The 27,863-nt window shown below is 53.7% G+C and overlaps 1 protein-coding gene across 1 annotated transcript; it reads right to left on the bottom strand.

The window, feature by feature from the left end:
• Positions 1 to 617: 617 nt before the first annotated feature.
• On the bottom strand, positions 618 to 27,863 carry LOC118527030 (DNA dC->dU-editing enzyme APOBEC3-like). Its single transcript, XM_078074189.1, has 15 exons — positions 27,733 to 27,863; positions 26,556 to 26,700; positions 24,916 to 25,195; positions 24,353 to 24,464; positions 23,910 to 24,070; positions 13,707 to 13,784; positions 12,434 to 12,460; positions 11,839 to 11,962; positions 10,965 to 11,118; positions 9,227 to 9,506; positions 8,891 to 9,002; positions 2,744 to 2,900; positions 1,837 to 2,104; positions 1,493 to 1,608; positions 618 to 1,152 (listed from the first exon to the last, which is right to left on the bottom strand). Exons 1-15 carry the CDS (start codon positions 27,852 to 27,854, stop codon positions 1,102 to 1,104), a joined length of 2,187 nt encoding a protein of 728 aa, XP_077930315.1. The 5' UTR covers positions 27,855 to 27,863; the 3' UTR covers positions 618 to 1,101.

Below are 27,863 nucleotides of genomic sequence, written 5' to 3'. Positions count from 1 at the left end.
AATTTGTTCTGTTCACATTTAGTGTAATACCCTTGATTTTACTCTTTTCATCTTATACCATGTTCATTTTTTTTTTTGAGAGAGAGTGTGTGCATGCGTGAGTGGGGTGGGGGGTGGCGGGGAGGGGCAGAAGGAGAGGGAGAGAGAGAGAATTTTAATCAGGCTCCACGCCCAGCACAGAGCCTGTCTCGGGGCTTGATCTCATGGCCCTGAGATCATGACCTGAGTGGAAATCAAGAGTCTGATGCTCAACAGACTGAGCCATCCAGGTGCCCCTGCTGTGTTCATTATTTATTGTCACTCCTTTCTTCTTCTCTTTTCTCCATTCTGGGTGGGGGTGTTGGCAATAGAGGCAGCCAAGGCAGGGGCTCCAGGTCAGCGTCCAGCTTCCAAGTGCGGCTGATATGGGGGGTGCATGCTGCCATGGGCAGCGCCACCTTCATCAGACCAGCTCTGCAGCATAGTTTGGGGGCTCCTTCCTGGCTTGGAAGCCTCCAAATCTAGCTCTCCCTCTTTCCTAGAGCTTCAAGGAGCCACCCAACATCTTTTTAACAATTTTTTTTTCTTGTTTTAATTGGCTGGAGTTGGTGCTTATTGCTTCAATGAAGAACACCGAATAACACTGTCCAACTGGTTTTATTTATCCCCCCAAGCAATTCAGTGAGCAACTGCATGCACTCAACAGTTTTATCTTATTTATTTAGACACACAGTAGATACTCAGAAGGAACAGAGAATATTGGGATGATAAAATGATCCAACTATTCTAGACTTTAGAGGGAATTCTCAAATACATTTTTTTCTTGGTGCAGTAGGATAAAAAGTCCTTTATACTCATTTTTTATGAGGGAAAGTCCTGATCTCCCTTTTAGAAAATAACCCAAGTTTTACAGACTTAAAAATTATTTTTATCTTTTCAGTTATAAAAATATATACCCACTTATTTAAAAAAAAAAAAGAAACAAAAGAATGAAGGAGGCAAGGAAGGTTTTCTGGACTCAGGGGAAGCTCAGGTGTGCCTGTGGAACTCACAAGTTGCTCCTAAAAGTCAGCAGTTTATGAAGCATCAAGATGCTCCAGGAACGGGGTAGGGGGTTGATGGTCATTGAAGTTGCAAATTTCTGAATTCATTCTCTAAATCATCCTGTGGCTGCTGAGAGAGAAAGAGAATAATTAGAAGTGTCATTGGCAGCCAGCGGTGCGGGGAGCAAGCAAAGGAGAGGGGACATGAAGAGCCGGGTCAAAGAGGGCCAGGGAGGTCTCGAGGGAACCAGAAAACAGACAAGATCCTAAGAAAAGGGAGACAAGGAAGGAACTGGGAGCCCCTGTTGGGGTGAGGGGAAGGGTGTTGGGAGAAAAGAGAAAGGTGTGGGGGGACAGTGGGGACAGAGAGCAAGGAGAGGAGGGACAGAGACAAGGGGGTGCTGGAGCTGGGATGAGGGGGCACAGGGGGAGGGGGGGGCCAGGCGCCTGCAGCAGGGACAGCTTCTCACCTCAAGGATCTTCCGGAGCCGACGGGTTATGCTTTCACTGTACTGTTCCAGCTTGTTCCAGGGCTGGAAAGGCTTGCCCTGGTTGTCCACAAACTTCTTCCAGCAGTCCTCAAACTCTGAGATGAAGAGGGAAGGCAGTCAGGCCCCAGGGGCAGCAAAGCCACAAGCGTGCACCCTGCAATTCCAGGGACCCCTCCTTCCTTTGCCCTTCCTGGTGGTGTCACAGCTTGGGCCTCAGCTGGGCCACCACCTTTTGGTCCAGCAACCCCCCCCCTCCCCCAGTGGCTTTTCTCTCTTGGAGCTGCAAACCCTCCCATCCCCTGACAGCTCTGCCCTCTCCCTACCCAGGATGCTCATGACAGCCACTGGGATCCTGGATGCGTGCAGATGCTTCAGCCCCTTCTTATTCTCCCTGAGCCAGTGGAAATACAGGCGGGAGGCAAAGAGCCGCAGGCTGATGTGGCGGTGGTCTCTGACAAACGCAACCAGTTCCTTCGCACAGGTGGGGCAGGGGCTCCACGTGACATAGCAGGTGATTTCGAATCTCTGGGATGGGTCCAGTTGTAGTGCCTTGATATTGTCAATAAAGCGAATTTCTGCATGGCGCTTCTTCTAGGGAGGGTCCCAGACAGAAGAAAGGTCACATACTGAGGGCACCACTGGGGATAAGGGGCTCTGCCCTATGAACTTGCCTAAGATGGGGAAAGAGCCTTCCTTCCTTCCCTCACTCATCCATTGATTCAGCACCCCAAAGCATCTGCAGCTTGATCTGAATCAGACCCAACCCCCTGGGAGGAGACGGGTTGGCAGACAGACACCCCCATGGCACCATTCCCAGATGCTCAGCAGACATTGCCTTTTGGACATCAGGAGATGTTAGAACGTGGGGTTCCCAAGGAGCAGGTCAGAATGGGAGGGAGGCAGGATGGGGTAGGTGGGAAGGGGGGGCAGAAAAGCAGAGGGCAGGTGTATGAGGGAGTTCTTGGAGGTGGGGTTGAGCACTCAGTCCTTGGAAGACCGCTTGGCTTCTCAGAAGCAGCGACTGAACTGACATCCGGAGGACAAGTAAATATTATATTCTCAAAGAGGGGCAGGAAGAGCGTTCTGCTGGAGGGAAGAGCTTCTGCAGAGGCCCAGGGACGGGAAAACCATGGAAAACCATGGAGAGTTCCCAGGAAGCAGGGCTAACAGACCCAGTTAAGCCTCGGTATTTTCCCCACCGGCCCTGTCTCCAGACAGCCCGCCTGGCACCTTGTTTTGAAGGCAGACTCTGGCAGTTATGGAGCCTTCATGTGGCTTCAGCTGGTAGCACAAGTAGGTCTTCCTCCAGCGGTAGGGCTTTTGGGCCCGGGGCTGGTTGCCGAACTGATAGAAGAATATTTCTTTTTGTAGTGGATTCATTGTGGTTCTGTGCAAGAGGAAGAAAACCAAAGATGCAGAGAGCATCTTCTGGTGTTAACCCAGGCTCTGACAGAGCCTTCTGAACCCAACTCCTTGGTCCACTTGGGCCCCTGGGGTGGGGAGGGAAGGGACATTCTCCTCTTTCCTTGTTGTCCAGGAGGGCTGGGAAGGGGGAAGGAAGAGGGTGAGCTCTCCCACCTGTACACAGCCCCACCTCCGGTCTGGTGGAGCACCCACCATGCCCACACTGGAGGTCATTGCAGGCGGGGTGCCTTGGGCTGGCTGGGGGCCCCACCCTGAGAACTTGACATCAGAACTTTTTGGCTCACCCATCTTTGTCCTGTGCCCCAGACCCCTCTGTTCAGGTCCCACGGACATCTCAACCCTGATGTCCAATGCCACAACCCTTCTCTTTGGGGATGGAGGGGCTGCACTAGTAATTCTTCTAACTCTCTGCTCTTTGCTTAGGCGTGGGCATCACAATCTTAACTGTCTGTACAAAGCACAGAGAGGCTGGTGAACAGGAAAAACCGTTGTCACCAAGGGAGCGTTGTGACAGAGACCTTGGCTAAAGGTCAAATAGCTTTTCCTCCCCCCAGTTGTGATTATACTCTAGAGAGTATTCCATCTTGTATCTTACTTGTTTTCCAGTTGCAGAGTGACCTGGCTCATGTGGGCATGTGTGCATGGGATTCTTTTTGATAAACGCTGTCAGCTCTGCAAAGATACAAGTAGGTGGACAGAACTAGGAGCCCTCCTGTCTGCCCCAGAGAGGTGCATGAGAGCTCTAACCAGCGGAGCCCCACTGCGTGTGGACATTATTGACCAAGCAGATGCCAAACAGCCTGAACAAGCTGGGGAAGCTTGATGGGGCCCCAGCCCACTCTCCTTCTGGACACTCCACCCAAAGCTAACGTGACCTGGCCGACCACTGAGTCTGGCTCAGGTGACCACAGACGCTTGGAACCGGACACAGGAATCAAGCCAAGGGTGTCATTCCTCAGGGCACAGACTACGGGATACCGTGTTCCTGCAAGGCCAGAAATACTTTCCCCATATTTCCAGCCAACTTGTTGAAACACCACGGATTCTATCAACAAAAGACCATTCCTGTCATCTGTTATGCTAATTAACAAAGCCACTAATTTCATCAATGGAAACCCATCTCTGATACCCCTTGTGCTAATTAGTAAAGCTTCAGGTGCATTTTGATGACTGTCATTGAAAAAGCCATCTCTGGATCGTGGCCTTGGATTACCCACCAGTGACCTCACCCGAAGCTGCTACGCTCAGGGCACCTGGTTGCCCTCAGCATGAAGATTAGAACAGAAACATCCATTCACAGCACACTTAGGACAACCAACTGCCCCGTGGCTTCCCAATTTTAGCACTGAAGTTCCCACGTCCTGGGAAACTCCCCAGTCCCTGGTAAACCAGACACTCAAGGCTGAACTATTTCAAATCTTAGACAAGTGCACTGTCTTAGTAGCACAAATGTTAAAGCTTGACCTCGAATAGCTAAAATTGAGGGATGATAGAAACAACTCGTAAGGAGCATTTAAAGACTAATTTAATTTTTCACACTTCGTAGTGTCTTCGTGGGAAACAATGTATCTTCTTGTCTTGGAGAGGATTTTTCCCTCCACAGAACAGAAATGAAACCATCCGGGCGCCTGGGTGGCTCAGTTGGTTAAGCGACTGCCTTCGGCTCAGGTCATGATCCTGGAGTCCCGGGATCGAGTCCCGCATCGGGCTCCCCGCTCAGCAGGGAGTCTGCTTCTCCCTCTGACCCTCCCCCCTCTCATGTGCTCTCTCTCTCCTCTCATCCTCTCTCAAATAAATAAATAAAATCTTTAATAAAAAAAAAAAAAAAAGAAATGAAACCATCCACAGAACTAAGTCTGCAGAAAGCCGCCCGCAGTTAAAGATTGCTGGGAAAACGCCGGAGGGAACTTAGAGGATGCTTTGCTTAAGATGATGAACATTACCCAGGGAACACCGTCTATGTGGTCATCATAGCCACGAGGTGCTTGGCTTCTGCAAACAAAGCAGCATCACTGATGTGCACTGCTGAGCTGGTCTTCAGACCTGGACCAGGGAAGCAGTAGGACCACTGACCACAATCTGGATGAAACCAGACCGGTTGGTACCAGAAAGACAAGTTAATCAATCTTGAAGTTTACCTAATCCCCAATCAATCAGAAGAACCCATGAGCCTGGACCCCTAACCCTAAATTTTTGCCCTTAAACACCCTTACTTGCAAACCATCGGGGAGTTTAGGACCTTTGAGCATCAGCTCCCAGTTCTCCTGGGTGGCACCACACCAGTAACTAGCCTGTCTCTTCAGCACAGAAACCCAGTGTCAGTTCTTTATTGGCTTCCTGAGCATCAGGCAGATGAACTCTTGCTCAGATCAGTTACAGAAATTAGAGCATTCTTTGCAAAACTGTGCAAGTCTTTAAAATAAAATGTATAAATATGCTTTTATAGCTGACTCCAACAATTGTCTCAATCATCCTTGAATCTAGAGTCTGTAACTAAAGTCTACAACTAAGCTTAAATAAAGTGCTTTAGGAAGACCCAGGGGCCACGCCTAGGGGATGGGCCTAGGAGATAGGGCCGTGAGGCAGAGACAGGATGTGGAGGCAGCCGGGGTTGGGGTGGGGGGTTGGGGGGATGGGCACCTGCCCAGGCGGGCCTGCAGGTCAGAGGCAGGAACAGACCCTGCGGATGGAATGATGAGGTGTCAGAGAGGGACAGAAGTGGGGCTGGGAGGAGGAAGGAGGCAGAGAGCCAAGCGAGCAGTGGTACTTGGTCCCTGCAGCCCCGTCCCACGCTCCTTGGCAGGCTCGTCCCATCCTGGCCTGAGCCCTGGGTCTCCAGCTCCACTTCCCTCTCACAAGGCTGCTCTTGGCCTTGGGAAAGCCCTGTATCTGTGAGTGTCCTCCCACAGTAGTCTGAGTGGTGGACCCACCCTCTTCCTGCCAGACAAAAGCTGGGGTGGGAGGCCCTAGCTTGAGTTTCTGTGGACTCCCACCCACCTTCTTTCCTCCAGACTTACCTGACCTTGGGAGTCCCTACGCAGCTGCCTCTCCTCAGCTGGCTTGTCCTAGCCCTGCCTTTTGTCTGGGGCACCAGGGTTCCATTCCTCTCGCTGGCCTTGCTTTGGGAAAGCCCCAATCTGGAGTGACCTCCCCGGGCTGCTGGCTGCCTCCCTGGATGCCCCACCTCCTTCCTGCTTTGGCTTTAGGGGTGGGAGGGCCCTCGGGTGGTTGCACTTCCTTGGGCTCAGACCCATCTTCTCTCCTTCTCTGAGATGCCCCGCCCTGGGCAGAGCTGCCCTTGGGTGGGGCAGCAGGACCAAGTTATTGCAAAGAGAAAGAGAAAGTAGGATATGCCTGAGGGGGTTGGGAGAGCCTGGCTGGAGAGAGCTGGATGGAGGCTGGCTTCTGGGGAGGGCCAGGCTCTCCGAGGAGTGGAGTAAGCCCTTTCCTCATTACCCCTGTATTGCCCTTAGGAGTCATTCATATCCTGTCAGGGCTTTGGGCATCAGGAAAGTGAAGTCTACAGGTCAGATCTTCATCTCCAACCCTGGAGAAGGCAGGTGTGTTGAGCAGATCCTGTACTCCATCCTCTACCAGAGCCCCCAGTAGCTTTGGAAAGGGCCTATCATTATCCTGACATCTTCGATGAGGTCCCAGCACAGAGAGGTTAAGCTACTCTCTGGAGCCACACAGCAAACCAATGGCAGAGCTGGAATGCCTTCCAGGGGTACCGACCTGGCTCCTCCCACTTCCTCAGTGTTCCATGAGTAGGAAGGATCTTGCTGCCCCCACAAGGCCTCCCAGATCAGGGATCAGGGACCTGGACTTGAAGTGTGCGTCCTGAAAGCTATCCGCTTGCCTTGTCACATGTCCACCAAGACCCCCGGATGGAAAAACAACGAGCAACTGGGGAAAGTTGAATTCTACAGAGGAGGTCTTAGAGCAGCCGCCTGCCATCCCCAGTCCAGACCGCATGCATATAGGAGTCCCCGAACTTCTCCCAGCAGGTGGCCCCCACCATGCACACCTCATTCTGCCCTACAGGCCCTGGGATGGCCCCAAGGGGGTAACAAGAGCACGGGCAAGAGTTGGAGGATCTGAGGGAATGGCGTCCCCTCCACACCCATCTGTTCTCATATCCAGAGGCCCCTGAAGAAGAAGTTTCCAGAATGAGAACCTGGGCTCAGGCCCTTCCAAGAGAGTGATCAGATCTGCGTACTCAGGTGTTGACCAAATTGATAGCTAAGACGCCTCTGGCCAGAGAAGCAGGAAGGCTGAATTCTTGCTAGCCATCAGAGATGGGCAGAGAACGGGTATGTGCGAGAGCAGGATGGTGACTGTTTTAGAAGAAATGTCCTGAAGGCCCCCACGGATCTCTAAGGCTGGCCTTCTGCATGGTTCTTTTCTCCAGAAGGAGGGGATATTTCGAGCAGGCCACTTTGGCCCGTTTCTACGACGCAGGCAGTCGAGAGGTGTGCCGTCCACACATGCCTCTCTGTGCCTCCCTGCGTGAGGCTGCAAGGCCAGAGAGAGCAGCAGGGCAGACTGGGCGGGGGGCAGCCCAAGCCCTTCTGCGTTCTTCCCTGGGCCCCCAGGCAGCAGGACAGACAGGGAGCTGCGGGGAGGGCCAGAGGTCTGTGGCCACCAACAATTCACACCTAGCCAGCCAAGATCAGAGGGAGAAATAGCTGGTCTGAATGGGACCTGGCACGTTCTCCACAATGATTTTAGGGATGTCTTCCAAACCGAACACCCGCCCTCTTGCTTCTCCTGCCTCTGCCTTTGCCTCTGCCTGCCCAGAATCCCACCGTCTAGGGCTGACCTCTTGCTCCTTTTCACCGTGCCCTGGTCCAGGCCACCCCATGGACCACTGCCGCCGACCTCCCCCCAGTATGTTCACGGGGTCGTCGGCTCTGTGGTCAAAGAACCAGATGGTCCCTGTTTTACCTCTACGGCTCGCGCTTCCCTGTCTCCCCGACTTGATTCTTGGCCGCCTGCCACTTTTGATTCTGCTTTTTTGGAAAAGTTCTGATGATCTCAGTGCTCCCATATCCAATCCTACATTAAAAAAACCCCCAAAAACGTATTTAAATGTAAACTCACTCTCCGTTGCTATCTCCAGGCTGCAACCTGCCCAGAGCTTCCCCTCTGGCAGCAATGTGGGAAGGGGATAAGGGACATGGGAGTGAGGGCAGGTGTGATGGTGACTGGGCGGGAGGCAGTGGCGGTGGGGGGGAGGGGTCCAGGGCAGCAAGGATTGGAAGGGAAGCAGGTTGGGGCGGGGGGGTGGGGGGCAGCTCAGGCATAACCCAGGAGACAGATACGCAGAATAAGGATCCTGGTTTTGCCCTGCGCCTTCAGCTCAAGAAGGCCCTGGGTCATTGTCTGGGCTGAACCGTGTGCCCCCCAAATCCATCCGCTGAAGTCTCAACCCTAGTGCCTCAGAATGTGACTATATTTTAGGTACAGACTTTAAAAAGATGGCTGTTAAAATGAGGCCCTTTAGGAGGGGCCTGAATCCAATCTGCCTGATGTTGTTATGAGAAGGGGAGACCGGGACACGCAGAGGGACACCAGGGGCTCCCCGCGGTGAGCCCAGAGGACAGACCGCTGAAGTCCTGGTGCAGCAGTACACTCTCATCAAGGACCCTGGTTCTCTGAGAAGTCACATCCTCGGGAAGGATGTTTCTCACAGCTTCTGGTTTTCACACTTAGACATATTCGTGCCCATATACCTTTAGTTTATTAACAAGATTTGGTTAATGTGGTGAGATGGAAGGAACCAGGTGGGGGGGCCCCTTCATGGGGGAGAGGGAAGTCTTGAGGAAGGAGGGAGGATGCGCAGGAGGAAAGTGGGGGGGCCTGAGGGACTGGGGTGGGAGGTGAAGGTGGCTGGAGCCCAGGAGGGGGCGCAGCAGCAAGGAGAGGCCAGGAGGCTGAGGATGCCCTCACCTAAGAATATTCTCAAGCTCTGTGGCCAGCAAATCATTATCTTTTAATAGATTCCGACTCTGGAAGCGCCTCCCCCTGTGGTCCACAAAGTTGTCCCAACAGTATTCATAATCTAAGATAAAGAGGGAAGAGGGCAGTCAGGTGGGCCCTGGGAGGCCTTCTTCTCCTGACCCTCCCATACCCTCCCTGCCAGGCGCCACCAGTCCTGCCTCAGTTTCCCAGGCTCTCTTCCCACTCACTCTCCCTAGGGATAGTCTAGATCCTTCACCAACCCCCCCCCCCCGCCCCAGTCCTATTCCCTCCCACAGTCCTGTCCTCAGCTCCTTCTGCTCTCACCTTCAAAGGACATGATGCCCAGGTGGACTCCTGCAGACCGTAGCTTGTGAAGCCCGTCCTGGAAATCTGGGCGCCAGAAGTAGTAGAGGCGGGCGGTGGAGATGCTCAGCGTCACGTTCCTGTATTTCCTCAGGAATCTGACCACCTTCTCTGCACAGGTGGGGCAGGGGCTCCAGGATAAGAACCAGGTGACATGGTAATGCTCGTCAGGGGACAGATTCTGGTTACAGAACCAAGAGAGGAAGCAGAGTTCTGTGTGGCAGGGAGCCTCGGGATAGACCTGGGAGAGGTGGAGAAGAAAAGGGGATACTCTTGGCTGGCAGAGCAGGCAGTTTGGCAGGGCTGGGTGCCGTGGGGGGAGGGGGGAGGGCGCAGGAGTCACAGGGGCATGTTGTTCATTGATTTATCCCTCCTTTCCATCTCTCCCCACACTGTCTCTTCTGACTGAGCCATTCCTTCCCACAGTCATCGACATCAATTCCAACATCAACTCTATCCATCCATCCATCCATCCGTTTATCCATCCATCCATCCACCCACCCACCTGTCCATCCATCCATCCATCCATCCATCCATCCATCCACCTATCCATCCATCCACCCACCCACCCGTCCATCCATCCATCCATCCATCCACCCGTCCATCCGTCCATCCATCCACTTATCCATCCATCCATCCTACAGGCATCCTACTGGACCCGGGCCAGGCCCTCTGGGGTCCAGGCTGGTTCCATGGGTGCTGTCTGCTGGGGAAGGCCACACAGCCATGCTGCCCCACAGGAGAGCCACTAGCCCCACCTGTCTCCAGAGCACTTGACATGTGGCTTGTCTGAATTAAGAAGTGGGGCAAGTGTAAAATACACATCTCATTCCAACGACATAGTAAAAAAGATGAATGTAAATGACCTCATGAAGAATTTTTACATTAATTATAATTTGAAATAATCTCTTAGATATATTACCCAATACATTATCAATACTAAGTTCATCAGTTTATCATAACTCTTTAAACACTGGGTACTAGAAAACGTTAAATGACATACGTGACTCCCATGATGTTTCTGTGGGTTAGTACTGGGGTACCCTTGACCCAGCCCATAACGGCTCTCTCCTGCAAAGAGGCTTTGAAAAGCCTGCAGTGTCAGGAGAGAGGAGAGGGCAGGGGTGTGGTGTGGTGGAACATCTTTCAGGAGTGGCAGGTGGTTAGGGGGCAGGGCTGCAGGAGGGTGGCCTGGCTCCAGCAACCGCTGAAGCTGGTCATGGGTGCCATGGCAGCCTTCCAGGGACACCTGGGCTGTGGCTGGGAGCAGGCCGAGGGTGGGCAGATGAGGAGTGCGGGCTCTCTCCTGAGGGATCACAGGTCCTGGGTCCGGACGAGTCAGTGGTGCGGCCGCGGCCGAGGACTCAACTGGCAGAACCATTACTAGGGCAGAAAAGGCTCTGGTGTCCAATCAGCCCTGACTTTCTAGACATGCTCTTTTGTCAAAGCCTGCTAGAGGCCAAGCTCCATGACAAGACTCGGAGATGAATGCAGGTAGACTCTGAACAAGGCCCACAGGCTACGTCAAACGGCATCCTGTATCTGGTTCCAGGAGGGCCAAGCAGGGAGCTCTTGGGCCAAAGACTTAGGACAATGTTGGGGAAGGAGTGTGCACTCCGGAGAGCCCCCACCTGGCATCTTATTCCATTCTTTTCTGCCTTCCCAACTGACTCAGCTCCTGCCTGTAAACAGGCCTTACCTCGTTTCGAAAGATCCCCCAGTCATATGAGGGGTCCCCCTCCCCCTCTCTTTCCACTTGGAAGCAGAGGTAGCACGATTTCCGCCTGGAAGCGTAGCGCAGACTTTGAAAGTGGAAGGAGAAGGTTTTAGGACTTATCCACTCCATTGGGTTTCTGGGGGCGAAAAGACAGAAAACCAAAAATGCGGAGAGTACTCTCTGGAGTTGTCCCTGGCCCGTGGCCTCCCCTGGGCACAGGGGCTCCCTGCCCTGCCCCCACTCCAGGGCCCTGAGCATTGTCTGCCGCTTTTCCAGGCTGGACGGTTGGGGGGGGGTATGCTGCTAGGGACAGCAGGGACGGGGGATCTCTCCTGCAGGGGCCCCTGCGGGCCTGCTTCTTCCAGCCACGCTGATTTTCCTGCCCATTCATCCCCCAACCCATTAGAAAAATTGCAAAGAGAAATAGGAAGCCTCCATCCCCAGAGAACGGCTTTTCTAATACTGCACTTCAATTCGTTCCTGATTTTTTTAACCTATGCGTTAAAAAAAAAAAAAAAAAGTATCAGGTTAATGCATACCTTCAGAGGTTCAGGTTACTATTCTAAGTGCTTTAAATATCTGAACTCACAGAGTCCTCCCCAGATCCCATGAGAGCCAACCCCACCATTGAGGGAAGGAAGCGGGGGCAGGAGGTGGAGCAGCCTGGGCAAGCCCAGGGCTAGTGAGTGATGGGGCCCCGGCTCCCCAGGCTGGCTATTTCCCGCAGGGACCTCCCATGACTGCGGTGGCAGCAGCCTGTAGTCCTGCCTGGGCCTTTTTCTCAACTTCATTGTAAATATGTGCATTTCTCCCAACCATGGCATCTTTCCCCCAGCTGCAGGTCAGTGGTACTTACAAACATGAAGCCTGAAGCTCGGTCACCAAGGTTGGGGGTAAGGTTGAGAACAGGCTGCATTTACGTGTCTGCCCGAGATTGGGAGAGCCCTGCAATAGGTGACTTCTCTTCTTGCCTCCGAGAGCTAGCCTCACACCGTGTTTATAAGGTGTAAAAATTATAGAAAATCAATCAATGTGCTTTAAACTAAATCCACCCACTTCTTCGCTCACGCTTTAGTTAAATTCTAAGCGCTAAGAGAGCACAGAAACTTCCAGAAGCCTCAGAGAGTGGCATCACCCGGCACAGGCTGGGAGGGGCAGGCTCGACAGACTTTGAGACCCAGAGGTTGGCCTGGAGGACCCCGGGGCTGGGTGGAGGTGCGGGAGGGGCGTGTTCAGAAGCAATAGTGGGAGCATCCCCAGAATAGGGTGAGGACCCAGGCAGGAGTGGGTCCTGCAGAGAAGGAGCCCAGAGAGGAAGAGAAAGGAAGGAGGACCACAGGGAGGAGGAAGAGGCCAAGGACAGAGGCACACAAGGGCAGGGCCACCAGGAGAGAGAGGCTGCGGAAGGGGGCCCAGTTGGGGGGGTGGCGCGGACAGAGGAGCAGGGGTACCTTGGGCGGTGGCGCCAGGGCTCCATTCTTCTCACCGGCTTTGCTTTAGGAAAGCCCCCCCGCGGGATCTGAGACCTCCCAGGCCGCCTCCACCGAGGCCCCACCTCCTTCCTGCTTTGGCTTCAGGGGTGGGAGGGCCCTCGGGTGGTTGCACTTCCTTGGGCTCAGACCCACATTCTCTCCTTCTCTGAGCGCCTCCCCCCGCAACCACGCGGGCAGAGCTGCCCTCGGTGCAGCAGGACCCGAGTTATTGCAGAGAAAGAGAAAGTAGGATGCCAGAGGGGGTTGGGACAGCCTGGCTGAAGAGAGCAGGACGGAGGCAGGCGGGAGGCTGGCTCCAGGGAGAGGCAGGCTCTGCGAAGAGCAGAGTGAGCCCCCTCCTCATCACCCCTGTGCCCCCAAGTCTGGACCCAGGTGTTGCTCTACACCTGTCTGCTGGATGAGTGGAAGAGAAAAGGAAGTGTGGATCTCGTGTCAGGACTCTGGTGTTTTCTCCTGATTCCACAGTAGTGAGGGCACAGATGTGCTTTGAGCTCCTAATTCTGTGGTGGGTCCTCTGCCTAAGGCCCCTCAGCCTTATCTGACAGCCAGGGGGAGAGGGACAGATGGAGAAGGAGGAGGATGAAGAAGGAGGGGACAGCTTTAGTTTCTCTTCCTCTTCTTAGGACACTAATCCCCTCATGGGGTCCCACTCTCATGATACCGTCTCAACCTAATCACCCCAAAGAAGCCCCCCTTTCCAAACACCATCACACTGGGGTTTAGGGCTTCAACATATGAATTTGGGGGACACAAACATTCAGCTCATAACAGTTGTGACTGACAGGATTCCTTTCACTGACTCAGGGACAAGATGGCTGACCCTGTCACACTGCGGCATGAGGGGTGAGTGTTGCCTTATACCCGGAGCTGAATCTCCAGGCTCTGTGTCTGCCTTTCTGGAGGTCGGAGGTCAGAGGCTGTGTTCCCTGCTACCTCACGGGAGGCCCAGAATGTTAGTGCTGGTAGCTGGGCCAGTGCTGCCCCTAGCGGGATGGGGATTTCCTGGTGGGAATAAAAGAAGCAAAGACACATTGGCTGAGAAGTAGATTCATAGTGATGCAAATTAGAAGAGCTGTCCCTGAAGCTGGTGTCTCAGGTGGAGACTGTGGGGAGTCCTCACCCTCTGCCCTGGGTGTAATCTTGACAAAGGAGTGATGGACACTGGGTCCTTCCTGTTGCCTCCCCAACCTGGGCTCTTTGGCTGTGCAAATTCCCTTGGCTGCTTCTTTACCCTTTATTATAAGGCCCAGCATTGACAGGGGCATTTCCATGCTGTCAAGGAGGTAGTTCCCCTTGGGTACTGTCTCGCCTTTGTTAGAGAGAAAGAAAAAGAGAGGGAGAGAAATTTTGGGAAGCATAGATATTTTGTGGCACTGAGGTCTCTATCCATTAACATGGTATATACCTCAATTTATATAGGTCTTCTTTTTATGTTTTCAGTGAGTCTTACACTTTTTCATAAAGGTCTCACACATTTTGTTAGGTTCACTTCTAGTAAACTTTTTGGGAGATACTGTAGCCTTCATCTACCTTTATACTTTTCGTTTGTTGCTAGTATCTGGGAACACTATTAATTTTCCTAAATTGAAGTTGGATCTACCCACCTCACTGAGAACTTGCTTACTATTTCTAGTAGTTTCTGTTCTTTTGCAATCCCCACAGCTCTTGTCCTTTATTGTGGCTCCTGGGACACCGGCTTGGACAACAGCACAGTGTTGAACAGTAGCAGTCATAAAGTGGACTCTTCTGTCCTTCTATTTTAAGGGAAATTCTCCTAAGAAGGAAATAGAAAATTGTAAGTCCCAGGGCGCCTGGGTGGCTCAATCGGTTAAGCGTCTGCCTTCGGCTCAGGTCATGATCCCAGGGTCCTCTGATCGAGTTCTGCATCAGGCTCCAGGGAGTCTTCTCTCTCTGCCCCTCCCCACAATAAAAATAAATAAAATCTTTAAAAAGAAAAGAAAATTATAGGGCGCCTGGGTGGCTCAGTCATTAAGCGTCTGCCTTCGGCTCAGGTCATGATCCCAGGGTCCTGGGTTTGAGCCCCACATTGGGCTCCCTGCTCAGCAGGAAGCCTGCTTCTCCCTCTCCCACTCCCCCTGCTTGTGTTCCCTCTCTCTCTGTGTCTCTCTCTGTCAAATAAATAAATAAAATCTTTAAAAAAAAAAGAAAAAAAAAAGAAAATTGTAACCCCCTTGTTCTTTATTTATCTTTTTTTTAATAATTTTTTTTTTAGTATAGTTGAAGTCCTATAGTCTTTAAATCTTTCTTGGCTTGAATATTTGTTTGCTAACAGTTTAATTATTATTTTTGTATCTATGTTTATAAATAAATATGGCTATAATTTTTCTTACTCATGTTCTTATTCAGTTTTTTTTTTTTTAAGTAATCTCTACACCCAACATGGGGCTCGAACCCACAACCTTAAGACCAAGAGTCACATGCTCCACTGACTGAGCCAGCCAGGTTCCCTCTTCTTATTTAATTTTAAATCAAGATTATTATACCTGCCCAAAATCAGTTGGGGAGTTTAACTTTTTTCCAGTTTCCAAGGAAAGTTCAATTATGATCCTTACATGGTTGATTGAACTTATCATAAAACCTCTGGAGCTGGTAATTTGATATGGCTGTTTATGTGGTCATTTTAAGTAAAAATTGCATTTCTTTAATGGCTTATAGTTAACCCATGGGTTGTATTTCTTTTGGTATCATTTTTATCATATTTTTTCTGGAAGGTTGTCCATTCCATCTCATTTTCAAACTGATTGGTGTGTGTTCATAGTATTCTCTTCTGACTTTCTACACTTCTATAAAAGACAACCCCAGGGGCACCTGGCTGACTCAATTGGTGGAACATGTGACTCTTGATCTCGGGGTCATGAATTTGAGCTCCACATTGAGTATAGCGATTACTTCAAAATCTTTAAAAAAAAAATGACCCCATTTTTTACTCATAATTTAGTTTATTTTTGCTTTCTCTCTTGTTTTTTTCAAAGTACTAGGTTTTGATTTTAATGTTTTTGTTATTCCTTTTTCATATATATACATATATTTTTTCATATATATATATTTTTTCATATATATATATATATATATATAATCTCCCACATCTTCTTTCTCTACTCATCAGTCAGTTGGACATGTAAGTTGGACTTGTTTCCACATCCTGTCTATTGTGAATAATGCTGCAGTGAACATAGAGTTGCAAATATCTCTTCAAAATACTGATTTCGTTTCCTTTGGATTTTGTCACAAGGACACTAGGCAGGTGCACACACGAGTCGTCTTCCCGCAACGCCAGCTTTGGTCAGCCATAAAGCAAGGTTAACGTAATTGTAAAGCAAGTTCAGGATTCCAAACTCAATGACATTTCATATGCATTTGACTTGGCTTTATACATGTCACACCAAGCAAAGCACAAGACGGGGTCACACAACAAACAAGATACAAGGGTTAAGAAGTTAATGAACCAAACTCGAAGTCAGTCTGGGGGCACACAGTTGAGACGAGGCCTCCATCCAGTCAAGGTCAGCTCTTGGCACTTGCTGCTTATTATGGTCAAACAGTGGAGGATCTGTGTTATGTTCAGAGATCAACTGGGCAGAACCTTCGGCCACATTTGCCTTTTTGATGCGGCCAGATGTAAAAGGATCAGCATCTGGAGAGATGGACAGTTCACTACAGCTCCTTTTAAAACTCCTTCGGAGTTTAATCAGCCTTTGCCCTTTGATCTGCTCGTTATCAGTGCTGGGGGTTGTCAGCCTGTGCTGGTTTCGGGGATATTTGGTCTTACCTGCAACACCCTTGGCTGCTTACATCACCACTTGACATGAGTCACTGCTTGACATGAGTAACTCTATCTTGCTCTCTACAGAGCTATCTTGCTCTATACACCCAGAGGTGGGATTGCTGGATCATATGGGACATACAAGGACTTCTTATGGGACTCTGACCTTATGCCATTGTAAGGGCAGGTTAAGCAGTGTCTGTAAGGTGTTGTTTTTATGAAGTCCATGGGACAAGCACTTTGTGATGGGACGGTGGATGTAGGGTGTGGGAGAGCAAGGACAAACTGGAGCCTAAAGGATGAGCTCTAGAGCTTGTGAGGATGGGCAGAAACCCATGTCCTTGTTCTTGCCCCTGACTTTAGTGGTCTAGGTGTCCTGTGGGGCCCTGTTAAAAACAAACCTCAATTGAGTAAATTTGAAGATCTAATTGGATTCATTAAATGCTTCAAGAATTGGGCAGCATCCCACCTAGCAAGTAGAGATACTCTGAGGCGTTGTACCAGTGGAGGTTTTCATAGGTAGAGGGTGGAGCAAGGAAGTTGTTAGCAAAACAAAAGAAAGGGTTGTTTCAGGCCAGGACATCCTCTTTTTGGGGAGAAGGGACCAGTAGGGTTTTTTATCAAGCAGATGACCTCACTAGGGCTGATTACAAAGTTTCAGATTGACTGTTAAAAGGTCACATTCTTAGGATAGATTGAGCTTGCAATTGAGTCTTGGCTTGATGTCACGGGGAGCAACCAACTCCATTTTGTGTTTGTTTTTTCTTTCTTAACACTTCCTCTGCCACAGGGCTAGCAAACACACCCCCCTCCAGGCTGGGAGAAGCTCAAGGAGGATGTGAGGGAGGTTCTTACAGTTGTGGTTTCACACTAAGGAGGTGAGTCAAGTCAGCACCTCAACATGGGCTCCTGTTAGAAAAGGTTGCTTCTTCACAGCGTCCCACTCAATTGGCCAAACTAAACTCTCTTGTGGCCCACCTCTATCTAAGACTACTGTTAAGGGGAATTCGGGCAAATATAGTTCAGCCTGACCAAGTCCATGCATCAGAGCTGCTGCAAGGGGGCAGAACCCTGAAAATGCCTTTGGGATTACATGGAATCTACAGAATTGACAGTTTAACAATATGGAGCCTTCTGATCCACGAACATGGTATATCTCTCCTTTTTTTTTTAACATCTTCTTTGCTTTTTCTTAGTAATGTTTTGTAGTTTTCAGTGTATGGATCTGACACTTTTGCAAGATGATGTTTAATGCTGCTTTCAGAGACAGATTTTTAGTAATAAGTAACAGCAAACCCTCCTATCAAGTTTACTATAGGTCAGGCACTCTTCATAATATATGTAGATATAAATATCAACAAATTCATTTAAGCCTCACAAACATCTAGGTAAAAGTTGTATTATTATCTCCAATTTATATGCCTATAATTTGGCTAGAGAACTTGCCAGATGTCATAATCCAGCAAGCGGTAAGGGCAGGATTGGAACTCAGGCAGCTGGCTTCCAGAGTCCCTCCTCCAGCCACTACTCTATACTGCTGGGTAATAGCTGCTGGTGTTCTCACAATAACACAGAAAATCAAGACTGATGTTCTGTGAGTGTAAGATTTTAATCTTACATTCAGATTCGTTGAACTAGTTCTTTGAACTAGTTTTATGACACAGCAAGATCTCTCTCCCTCAATTGTTGTGGTGGCAGGGAGGGACATTTTCATCCCTATCTTACATTATTCTCTATTTATGAAGATTTGCAGATTTTTTAGAATGAGGCTGTGAAACATCATTAGTTAGCAGGAAAGCCAATAGAAGGCTGGTAGGGCCAAATCTTAGAAAAATAAAGGGAGAAGGGGAAGGTGGATAGGATTTCCCTTGAAAAGAGTCTAAAACGAAGACCTTACCCCATCTCCTCCCTGGTAATCAGGGAATACACACTAGGACCAATACCAGAGCCCATATCTGATTGGAAAACACTGAAGAGACTAACTGAATGAGTCGATGAGGGATGTTCTGGGGGAAGAACATCGCCCTGGTGAAGCTGGGCTCGGATGACCTCAGTTCCTCTTATGTCCTTTATGGCCTCCTGAGCTCTGTCACAGTCACCTGCCTGCAGCCAGTGCCCATGACAGCAGAGCTGATAAAGGAAGTGCTGTGTGCTCACTGGATGGAATATCCTGCAGCCAGGAGAACTGATGATCTACAACCACAAGAAACAGGACACTCCTAAAGGCCTGAATAGGATGGCCAGGAGGCATGGGAGAAGAGATTTTCTTTCTCACTCTACTGATTACAAATTGCTTGGGTGTTTTAGTAGATGCCAACACTATTAAAAAATTTTTTTAAGAATATGCAAGAATGGGTTCCCAATAGCTTTTGTTATTGTGGTAACTAATATAACCCCATGACTATTTTAAGGGGTCCTCCTTTGATGGGGCCCAGTTGAAAGGCAAGGGCACAGCCTGTGACCAGAGGTGCTGAGCCAAGGACTGAGTGAGCAGTGGGGTGGAACAGAGCCTCCATCCATTGTCTCGACAGATGCATGCTCTTTCCCAAGACGTACTAAGCTGGGCATCAGAAAGCAAGTGGGCCGTGGCAGCTACTCCAATAGCAGCTGGACATCAACGTGAGGGAGCAAAGGATGCCGTTTCCTGCTCTAAAAGAGCAAGGATGAAAAGACAGACTCCAAATTCTACTGAGGAGCCCAGAAAGACACCCAGACACAGGGACACAGTGGGGCATCAGCAGTCTGTGGGGATCCAGGGACATGGCTCAGGGTCCAAGGTGGCATCTCAAAGAAGGGCTTTTTCAGGCCGTGGTCATGCGAGGTGACTCGTGCCAGGGCATGTTGGAGAGGAAAGTCCCAGAGGGTCGAAGGAGAAACTAAAGGTCTTAATTCGTGCTGGATCTAACAGAGACAAAGAAAAATGAAGTCTAGTAGTCAGAGGTGAAGCTCCAAGGGAAGGAGAGAAGCAACCATGAGGGAGAAGAGGAGAAAAGTGGAGTGGGAGAAAAGAATCAGGATCAGAGAGGAAGATAACCACTCTGGGCAGATGGAGAGAAGCAAAGGATCCAAGACAAGAAAAATGGAAGAAGACAGGGAGAGAGGGAGGGAGACACAGAAGGAGGAAGGGAGGGACAGAAGGACAGGGGACTGACCAGGGACAACAGAGCTAAGTTGAAGTGAGCACAGGGACCGGAAAGAGGCAGCAGGAACCTGGGGTAGAAAGGAGGGTCTCCCCCAAGAGGAGGAAGGGCCAGTGAGGGGGGACATGGGAAAGAGAGGGGCGAAGGGCATCCCACCGCAGGACCCTTCCAGCACCTGGGTGCAGGCCGCACCAGGGCTCACAGGCCACACCAGGCCTCCCTGGGGTCCCTGAGTCCTCCCAGCATCCTGTGAACTCTGTGGTGGGAGAGGAGACAGGCAGCTTCCCTGCAGGAAGCAGAGGCCGCCCACCGCACATGCCCCCTGTCTGCTTCCTCGCCCTCCCAGGACGCTGAAATCGTCCCCCGTCTCATCTACCCCGGACTCTGCCCCCACACTCACCACAGGCCAGAATCCTCCCTCTGGGGGCTGGCTGGGCACTCCCACCACCCCTGCCTGGCCGCTGATCCCCGGAGGCCCCCCCACCCCGTGCCGGGTCCCAGCTCCTGCCCATCTGCGGGGATGACCTGTGGTGGGGTCCGAGCTACAAAGTCCTCAGGCAGGGGTCTCCGTGCTCAGGTCAGGAACCTAGACCTTCTGGGCACATTCAGAACCAGGGCTCTGGGAAATGTACCATGGGACCCGGCAGCCCCTGTGTGCTTCCAGCTTCCCCCCAGAATGTTCTCCAAGCGTGTGGGCCACATTTCCACATGGCGAGATTCCCGCCCACGGGGAAGGCAAGGCTAGGTCAGTCCTTCACTGTGTCCCCCAGCCATTCAAGAGCACCCAGGAGCCCGGACTCGGGGTCCCACCCCGACAGGAACCTGGGATGCAAGGATGGGCCAGGCACCATCCTGCCCTCGAGGAGATCGCAGTCTGGAGCAGACAGGGGAGGACCTCTCCATCCCACAGACCCCGCTCTATCCGCCCGCATACCCAACAGTCTGGACTTGGCCCCGCCAGCCAAGGGGACGACTCAGGATGGGGTGTCCATCTTTGTCGTCCCTGCACCGCCACGCCACCAGCCCCTCTGCGCTACACATGCTGGGAGGACAGGTGTGTGGTTGAGAAGAGCCCTCCGACAGCTGCACTTCTCTCCCTGCACGTCCCTGCCAGGGGCCTGACTGTGAAGAACATGGTTGTGAAGCCAGACGGGCATCACTGGCCAGTTGCACCAGATGGTAGCATAGGTAAGCCTTGGGCCACCCGCCCCGTGTCCGAGAAAGACAAAGTCTTCCGGGGGCATCTGGCTACCGGAGGCAGGAAAAATAGGGACAGAGGGCTTTCTGGGGTCCAGGCAGGTGCTTTTTTGTCTCTGTGTCTCCAACCACTGGGACCAGCCTGGGAAGCTTTTGTGGCCTTTGCTGGTGGCCCCCGGGCAGCCCAGCCCTGAATTCAGCTGGTCCTTGTGGGCACATCTCACACTTTTCTCTGTGGGAGTTGGGGACATGATCACCCCTGAGACCCAGAGGCTGCCTGCTCCCTCCCTCAGGCCCCCTATGTGTGATGACTGTCCCCAGGGCCCCCGCCCCAGGTCGCTGATCCTCTGTCCCCCTGGCCACTGGGCTTCTCCCCTGCCCGTGGCCTCTGACCCCACGGGTCCCAACCTGAACCCCTTCTCCTTTAGGGAGCAGCTTTAGGTGGCCAACATGGGACCCTCTAACTGGGTGACTCTGCTGAGCCCAGCTGTGGCAGGTGGGGCCTTCCTCCAGAGTGATGCGAGCTCAGGAACACAGGGATTTTGTTCCAGAATAGTGGCCAGGCTTGGTTTGGGGCTGATCTGCTCCCAGGCCGCCGGCTGGTCCCGTTCCTCCCCTGCCAGGACACCCCAGACGCAGGAGGGCCTGGGGCGGGGGTGTCCCCAGGCGCCTCTCACAGCCTCCGCTGGGAGAGGAGCTCCAAGCAGGTTGTCACAGGAAAGTCTGTCCAAGCGCACCGAAGCTTCAGCATCCGGTCTTTGGGGATTTCCTCCAACCATCTGTCCAAAATGCCAGAGCATCTATAAAACTCAGCGCCGCAGCTTTCCTGAGAATACCGAACATTTGGAAAGAACCTCAATGTGCTCCATTAGAGGATTGTTCGGATCAAGCGAATCAAGGCTTCTCCCCACATAGAATATTGGATATTACTCGTCCTTTTGAATATGGATGCCGTCCTCCCAGGATTTGAAGAGTAGGCATTCCTTTTATGACATGTTTCAGACTTGGGGGAACGAGTATGACATGCTGGGGGGGTCGGGAAGCAGGCCTGCAGGTGCGGGCACAGTCTGGTCTCAGGTGCGGGGGCGGCGGACCCCTGCGGGCCAGAGGCCAGCCCCGCTCCCAGGCTGTGCCTGTCTTCCTCCCTTGACTCCCTTGCCCCTCCTGAGTCTGAGCTGGAAGTCAGGGGTGACAGGTTTTCCCGAACCTTATGGCCAGCAGGAGACGGGGGGCACGGGGGCCAGGTCGGCTGTCTTGTGTCTATTTCTCAAGTCGGGTGTGGGCACTGGGTGCCCACATGGCGTCCTATTTAAAGCTTTATTTAAATAAACGATTGAGAAAGCCTGTTAATGGTGGGCTTATAATGTGACAGGGGAGTGATTTAGATGGTTGGGAAAGTACCGTCTGTGAAAATAAAGGGCAAGTGGGCTTCCTTTCCGAAAAGTAATGTTTCCTGTAGGAGCCTGTAGAACTTCATCTTCCCCTAAAAGGGAGCCCCTTGCTTTTTGCTTTTGAAATCGCATCTGAGATTAGGATGTTGCTTGTAAAATTGCATAAACCTCTATACTTACCACTTAACCCCTCTGGCGAGGCCCCAACGCTGCCCGCCCAGCACGGCCTCCCAGCCCCTGGCTGCTCAAGCTGGGGGCCAGAACGGGCAGCACAGGGGCGGATTTGTGGACTGAGGGATCCCCGGAAGCAGAGACATCCCCTCTGTTCTGCACCAGCATCATCGTGTGTGGACGAACAACCGTGTCCAACCTTGTCCTAAGCCCTGGACACCGACCGGTCACACAGCCCCCGGTCAGTCCCTATTACTCTCAGTACGCTCCAGGTCCCCAGGGGGAACCGTGCTTCTGGGGTCTCCCGTCTGCCCCCGTCCGGGGAAGGACACGGCTCTTGTCCACTGAAGGACGCACAGGCTCCGAAGCTGTGGGGTCTGTCCCCCTTCTCTCTTCCCCCAGGAGTGAGCCATGCAGGCCGCAGGAGGTGTGTGTGGGGGCAGGCTGCCACTGGGGCCCCGGGAGCCCAGCAGGAGAAGACAGGCGCCTGGAGGGGAGCTGGGGAGCAGGGGCCAGGATGGGGAGGCAGGTGCAGACGGCAGCGCTGAGCTCCCTCCCCTCCTGTCTCCTGGGATACAGCCCCGAAGTCCACCCCCTGGAGGCAGCTCTCCCTGGCTGGCAGCCCTGCTCCCCCAGCGCCCTGTCCTTAGGCTCCTTCTGCCCCGCCCTCCACGGCAGCTCTGGGCACCCCCCCACACCGCGGTGCCCCTGTCCTCTCCTTTCTACCGTCTCTCTGGGTCACTTCGCCCCTCCCAGCTCCTCCCCTTTGGGGTGCCTGCCCTCCCCTGACGGAGCCCCTTCCTGCCCGCTGGACCACGGTGCTCTAGCCCTTCCTCTCCGTCCCTCCCTTCTCTCAACCCCAATGATGCCTCTCCCCAGCCCCTTACACTCACTGTGTGAGGCTGGGACACCCCATAGGCCCTGACAGGGGAGCAGAAGTCTGTGAGGAGGGACTGGGGACTTGCGCTGGGCCTCAGGAAGGCTTGTGCAGACCCACCGGCTGCCAGGGCCCCACTCGGGGGGTGTGGACTCCACAGAGAAGAGCGCGAGGGCGAGGCCAGGCCTGTGGGGCGTCCGGCCCTGCGGCCTGTCCTATGTAGGCCCTGACCCGGGGGCTCTGTCCCTGGCGGCCTGGGTCATGAAGGGGCAGAGCTCAGCTTCTGAGCAGGGAAGCCCCTCCCTCTGGCTTCCTCTCTAGGGCAGGGCAGGTAGCAGGGGTGAGGGCTGGAGAACCTGCCGCCCACCCCCAGCCTCAAATGCGCGGGTCCTCCCCAATATTTGGACTCATTCTTTCTATTCTCTGACAGCGTGGCTGTCATTTCCAATCAGCAGGCCGCTGACAATAGGATAGGTTGGCAGGGGGGAGGTTTCTGAGTTCTAGATCCCTCCCGCCCCCGCCCCTCCCCCAGGTAAGGCTTAGCTGATTCTTGCTCCCACCAGAGGGAATTTGGGTGACCGCTACCCCCTTAGGGGCCCACCGCAAAGGGAGAGGTATTTGCAGGCTTGCGAATGTTTGCAAGCCTTTATGTAGCTCTCTGGACTTCATGACACATTGCCAGAGAGAACCTTTGGTAGAAGAACCTTAAGATTCCCTTTCATGGCTCTGCATTTGAAATCCAGTAAAGTAATTACTTCTCTAAAAATTGAAAACTCTTCTGACAGCGATGAGTGCGATCTTAATCATGTATCTTTGGAACCCAAGATAGAGTTTCCATGACAAATAAATCTACTCAGACTTTGTTTTTAAAGACAACTTCTTCTGGACTCATTGCCTTCTGCTGGTTTCTTTGCATCAATGTGGAGATGGTGGTGGAGGGCAAGTTTGCATTTCTTGGGAGGAAGGGTTTTATTCTGCGGTTCACAGAGGTGTCCTGTGGTCTTTAGCCAGACTGAGGTCCATCCTTCAGGCTCCCTGCTCCAGGAGGAGAAGGTGGAGTTGCATGGGGCAGGCCGTGAGACCAGTGGGCAGAGGGAACAGAGAAGGGGTCTGGCTGCCACAGAGATGGGGAAGGGAGGGGACACAAGGAGGTGAGGGAGCAGAGGAGTGTGGCAGGAGGGGCGGGAGGGGTGGAGCCGGCTCCCAGGAGGGAGCAGGTAACCCAGTGGAGGCTCTGAGAGGGGCAGCAAGAAGCCAGGGAGGGGAGAGGAGGGAGGAGGGCAGGGGAGGTGGCAGGGAGGGAGGGAGGAACCTCACCCGGAGAATGCCCTGCAGTTTCTCAGAGAATTTCTGACTCTCCATGGCTGGTGACAAGGGGGAGAGCGGTTTCCCTCGTGGTGCACGAAGGCGTTCCAGCAGTGCTCAAACTCTGCAGCGGGGCGGGGGAGGGCCGTGAGCTGGGCTCTGGGGAGGGCCGGGGGGCCACAGGGTGTCTGACTCTCAGGCGCAGGCCCTGCTCCTCCCAACCACATCCCCGCGCTCTCTCCTCCCCCAGCACTCCCCTGACCCCCGGGACTCTTCCTTCAGCCTGGAACCTCAGCCAGCCTGACTTCCCTTCTTCCTGGAAGCCCCAAGTCTCTCTGCCATGTCCGCCCACCATTCTCCCTCCCCTTGCGGAGACACCTGTCCTGCCCTGACGGCTCTCTTCCCACCGGCCCTGCTGTCCCGTGCTGTCCAGGCTCTAGCCTCCCCTCTGCAGGCGGCCAACAGGGGCTACCGCCAGGGACGCTACTCCCGCCCACCCCCCCGTAGCAGCCCCCCGCCCCCGTCGGGCCGCTCCCTGCCCTCTGCCCCCCATCCCCGGGGAGGCCCACACTGACCCCTGGAGGTCATGATGGCTATGCTGGCCCCAGCCCTCTTCAGGGCGCGCAAGCCCTCGTCATAGTGTCCGCGGGTATAGAGGCGGGAGGCGAAGAGGCTCAGGCTCACGTGGCTGTTCTCCTCCAGGAACTGAGCCATGGCCTGTGCACAGTCAGTGCAGGGGCTCCAGGAGAGAAAGCAGGTGACCCCATAGCGGAGCCTCGGGTCCAGGTCCCAGGACTGGATCTGCTCCAGCAAGCGGGACTCCGCGTGGCAGGGGAGCTCAGGTCTCTGGGCGCTCTGAGCACAGAAGAGCAGGAAGGGCTTCTGTCACTGGCAGTGAGCATGGGGGAGGTGGGACCAGGGTGAGGCAGGGGGGTGCTGGCCTCAGGCACAAAATACAGGGGGGCCCTTCTCAGCATGGAGATGACTGGGGTTCCAGGGCAGTATCCCCAGGATCCGGGGTCCCCACCACTGGCAGACAAGCACAGGAGGACAGTTGCCCAGGGGCCCGATGAGCGGTGCCGAGCACGTTCCCTTCTGCCTCTGCTCACTGGGGCTCTGCACCGCGCTGCACCTGACGGGTCTTCATTTCAATGGTTGCGATTTCATTTCTCCTGGGATTTGCAGGAAGTTTGACTTTTAAACGACTGCTTTAAAATATGATTCAACTTGACCACTGAGTTTCTGGAGCTCTCTAAACCTGTGCCCAAGGGAAGGGCCTTCGGGACCCTCACCTAGTGGGGGCCCTGCAGACAGCAGCAGAAGAGCCCCAGGACGGGAGAGAGGAGGCCAGGAGAGCTCCAAGGTCACCGGCCTGATGCCCTGGAAGTGGGTGCTTCCTCCAGGCAGGCGTCCACCCCTGTCTCCATCCACCCCCACCGAACCCCACTCCCACCTGTGCACCAGCACTTCCACAAGCTTCTGCTCTGGGCCTCAGCCTGCGCTGAGCCCGCGGGTGAGCCAACGGGCTCACCGTGCGGAGAGGAAAGGGGTAGGGGCGCCCAGCGGAGAGGTGCGCCTGGGTCATGGTCGGGACTCATAGGACTGTGGAGATGGGTCCGACCTGTCCAGGGAAGGATCGGCAAGCAGGGACTGGGAGCAAGTCAGGTCACCGGTGCAAGCGCAGACGTGGGTGGAGTGGGATGGGGACTCGGGGACCGAGGGGGCGTCCCCGGGTGATGCCGGAGTGGGGAGCAGTGTCCTTGGCAGGATCTCCAGGCAGTGGGCAGGGGTCCTGCCAGAGCCCCCGCTGGTGACAAGGGGGAGAGTCGAGAGCCAAGGGAATTCGGGTTCTGTGGCCAGCAGCTGCCCCAAGCAGGGGCCAGGGAAAAAGCTGACCCCTTGTCCAGAAGCCTTTTCCTCTGTCCTAACCCTTCCTCAGAGGCACAGCGGGTGGGAGGGGCTGAGCCCGGGCCTTGGGGTGACAGGGGCTGACGGTGCCAGGCCCTGGGACACTGGGACTGCTTTCTGACGTGTGGCTCCAAGCCAGCAACCACAGCAGAAACAGTCCCCACCTGACTCCAGGCCAAGGTGTGGCAGCTGTGGGGACCGAAGGGGAGACACGGGTGAGACCCTCCCGGGTCCACCCAGAAGCTTCTACCCTGAACACCCCAGGATCGGGAGGCCGTGTGAGCTGCGGTCAGGCTGGGCTGGTCACCTTATTGCGCAGGATGCCCTTGTCCTGGCCCGGAGGGACCCCGGAGCCCTGATCGGGACGCTCCACCTTGTAGCAGAGGTAGGTCCTGGGCGGCCAATTATCATTGCGGAAGTTCTCGGTGAAGGTGTCCTCATCCAGTAGGTGTCTGTGGACAAAGGGGTGGGGGAGAGGCTGAAAGACACGGCCTCCCCCTGGAGTATCGAGAGTCCTCTTGCTGATGGATGTTTGGAATAGAAGAGAGCTTTTACATAAAAAGTGAAGAGACTTTGATCTTTGAAAATCTAAATTATTTCTCCTGGGCTCATTGCCTTTTGCTGGTTTCTTTGGATCCTCTGCCCCATGCCCCTTCCCCCTGCACCCCACATACCGGCCAGACCCACAGAGGACGGGCTTCTGCTGGCTTTGCTGGAGCCCCCCAGCCTCCCTCTGTGACCCCTTCTGGGAGCCCCCGGGGAGGTCAGCCCAGTGCTCTGTCAGATGACCCCCAGGAGCCGCCCAGGGCGCTCAGACCCTCTGCTGGGGCCTCTCCCTGTGCCCAGGGTAGGCTCTCATCCGCTCTCCTGGCCTCACCATCCCATCCCATCCCATCCCATCCCCGCTGACCTACTCCCCTACGTGGAGGGACACCCTGGGGCTTTCCCCCCTTGACTTCACGGTTATCCCGTGCCACGGGGTACGTCGGGGCCAACGCATGCCCGTGTGGGACAATTGCCGAAAAGAGAACACCAGAGCCTATTCTTCTTAAATAATCATGGGATCTTCTGTAATCATGAAAATACCACAAACCCTTTACAAAACTGAAATCTTAAAGTTAAAGGGACCTCCTGGCCCACAGCTCAGAAGGGATTCCCCAGGCGGAAAGAGTAGATTCGCGAGGGGATTGCAGGAAGCCAAGGATGGGGACCGTCAGGGATGAGTCCCCGGGAGCCTGGGGGAGGCTGGCTGGACAAGCAGACTGGGCATCAGCTGACGGGGCTCGGTGGGCCTGGGACGGGCCAGCAGGAAGGAGGCAACGAAAAGCAGGAGCCCCCAGGGGTCCAGGAGGAGACCTTGAGGGAGTGGCGAGTCCCCATCAGACAGCCCCGAGGAGGGGCTCAGGAGCCGGGGTGATGCAGGGGGCTGGGGTCACCTGTCCCAGGCCTCTGCACCCACATCCATGTCTCGGTCCCTTCACCACCTCTGGCTCTGTGTCCGCGGCTTCTCGGCCTCGTCACGCCTATGCTGTCCTCTTGGGGTGCTCTTCAAGGACCCAGGAGCCTTATAAGCCATCAGGGCTCCTGGAAGCGGCTGAACTGGCATTACTGGGAC

This window comes from Halichoerus grypus, chromosome 6 (genome assembly GCF_964656455.1).
Source record: "Halichoerus grypus chromosome 6, mHalGry1.hap1.1, whole genome shotgun sequence".
Lineage (NCBI taxonomy): Eukaryota > Metazoa > Chordata > Mammalia > Carnivora > Phocidae > Halichoerus > Halichoerus grypus.
This window is presented reverse-complemented; position numbering and strand designations above follow the sequence as displayed.

Excerpts from the sequence above, each read along its gene's own strand:
- LOC118527030 (XM_078074189.1), bottom strand. The coding sequence starts at position 27,854 with ATGCCAGTTCAGCCGCTTCCAGGAGCCCTGATGGCTTATAAGGCTCCT. Across the intron at positions 25,196-26,555 it reads AGGGCATCCTGCGCAATAAG|AGCGCCCAGAGACCTGAGCT; the intron begins GTGACCAGCCCA and ends TTCTGTGCTCAG. Across the intron at positions 13,785-23,909 it reads CAATGAGTCCAGAAGAAGTT|GCGAGACAGTACCCAAGGGG; the intron begins GTCTTTAAAAAC and ends TCTCTAACAAAG.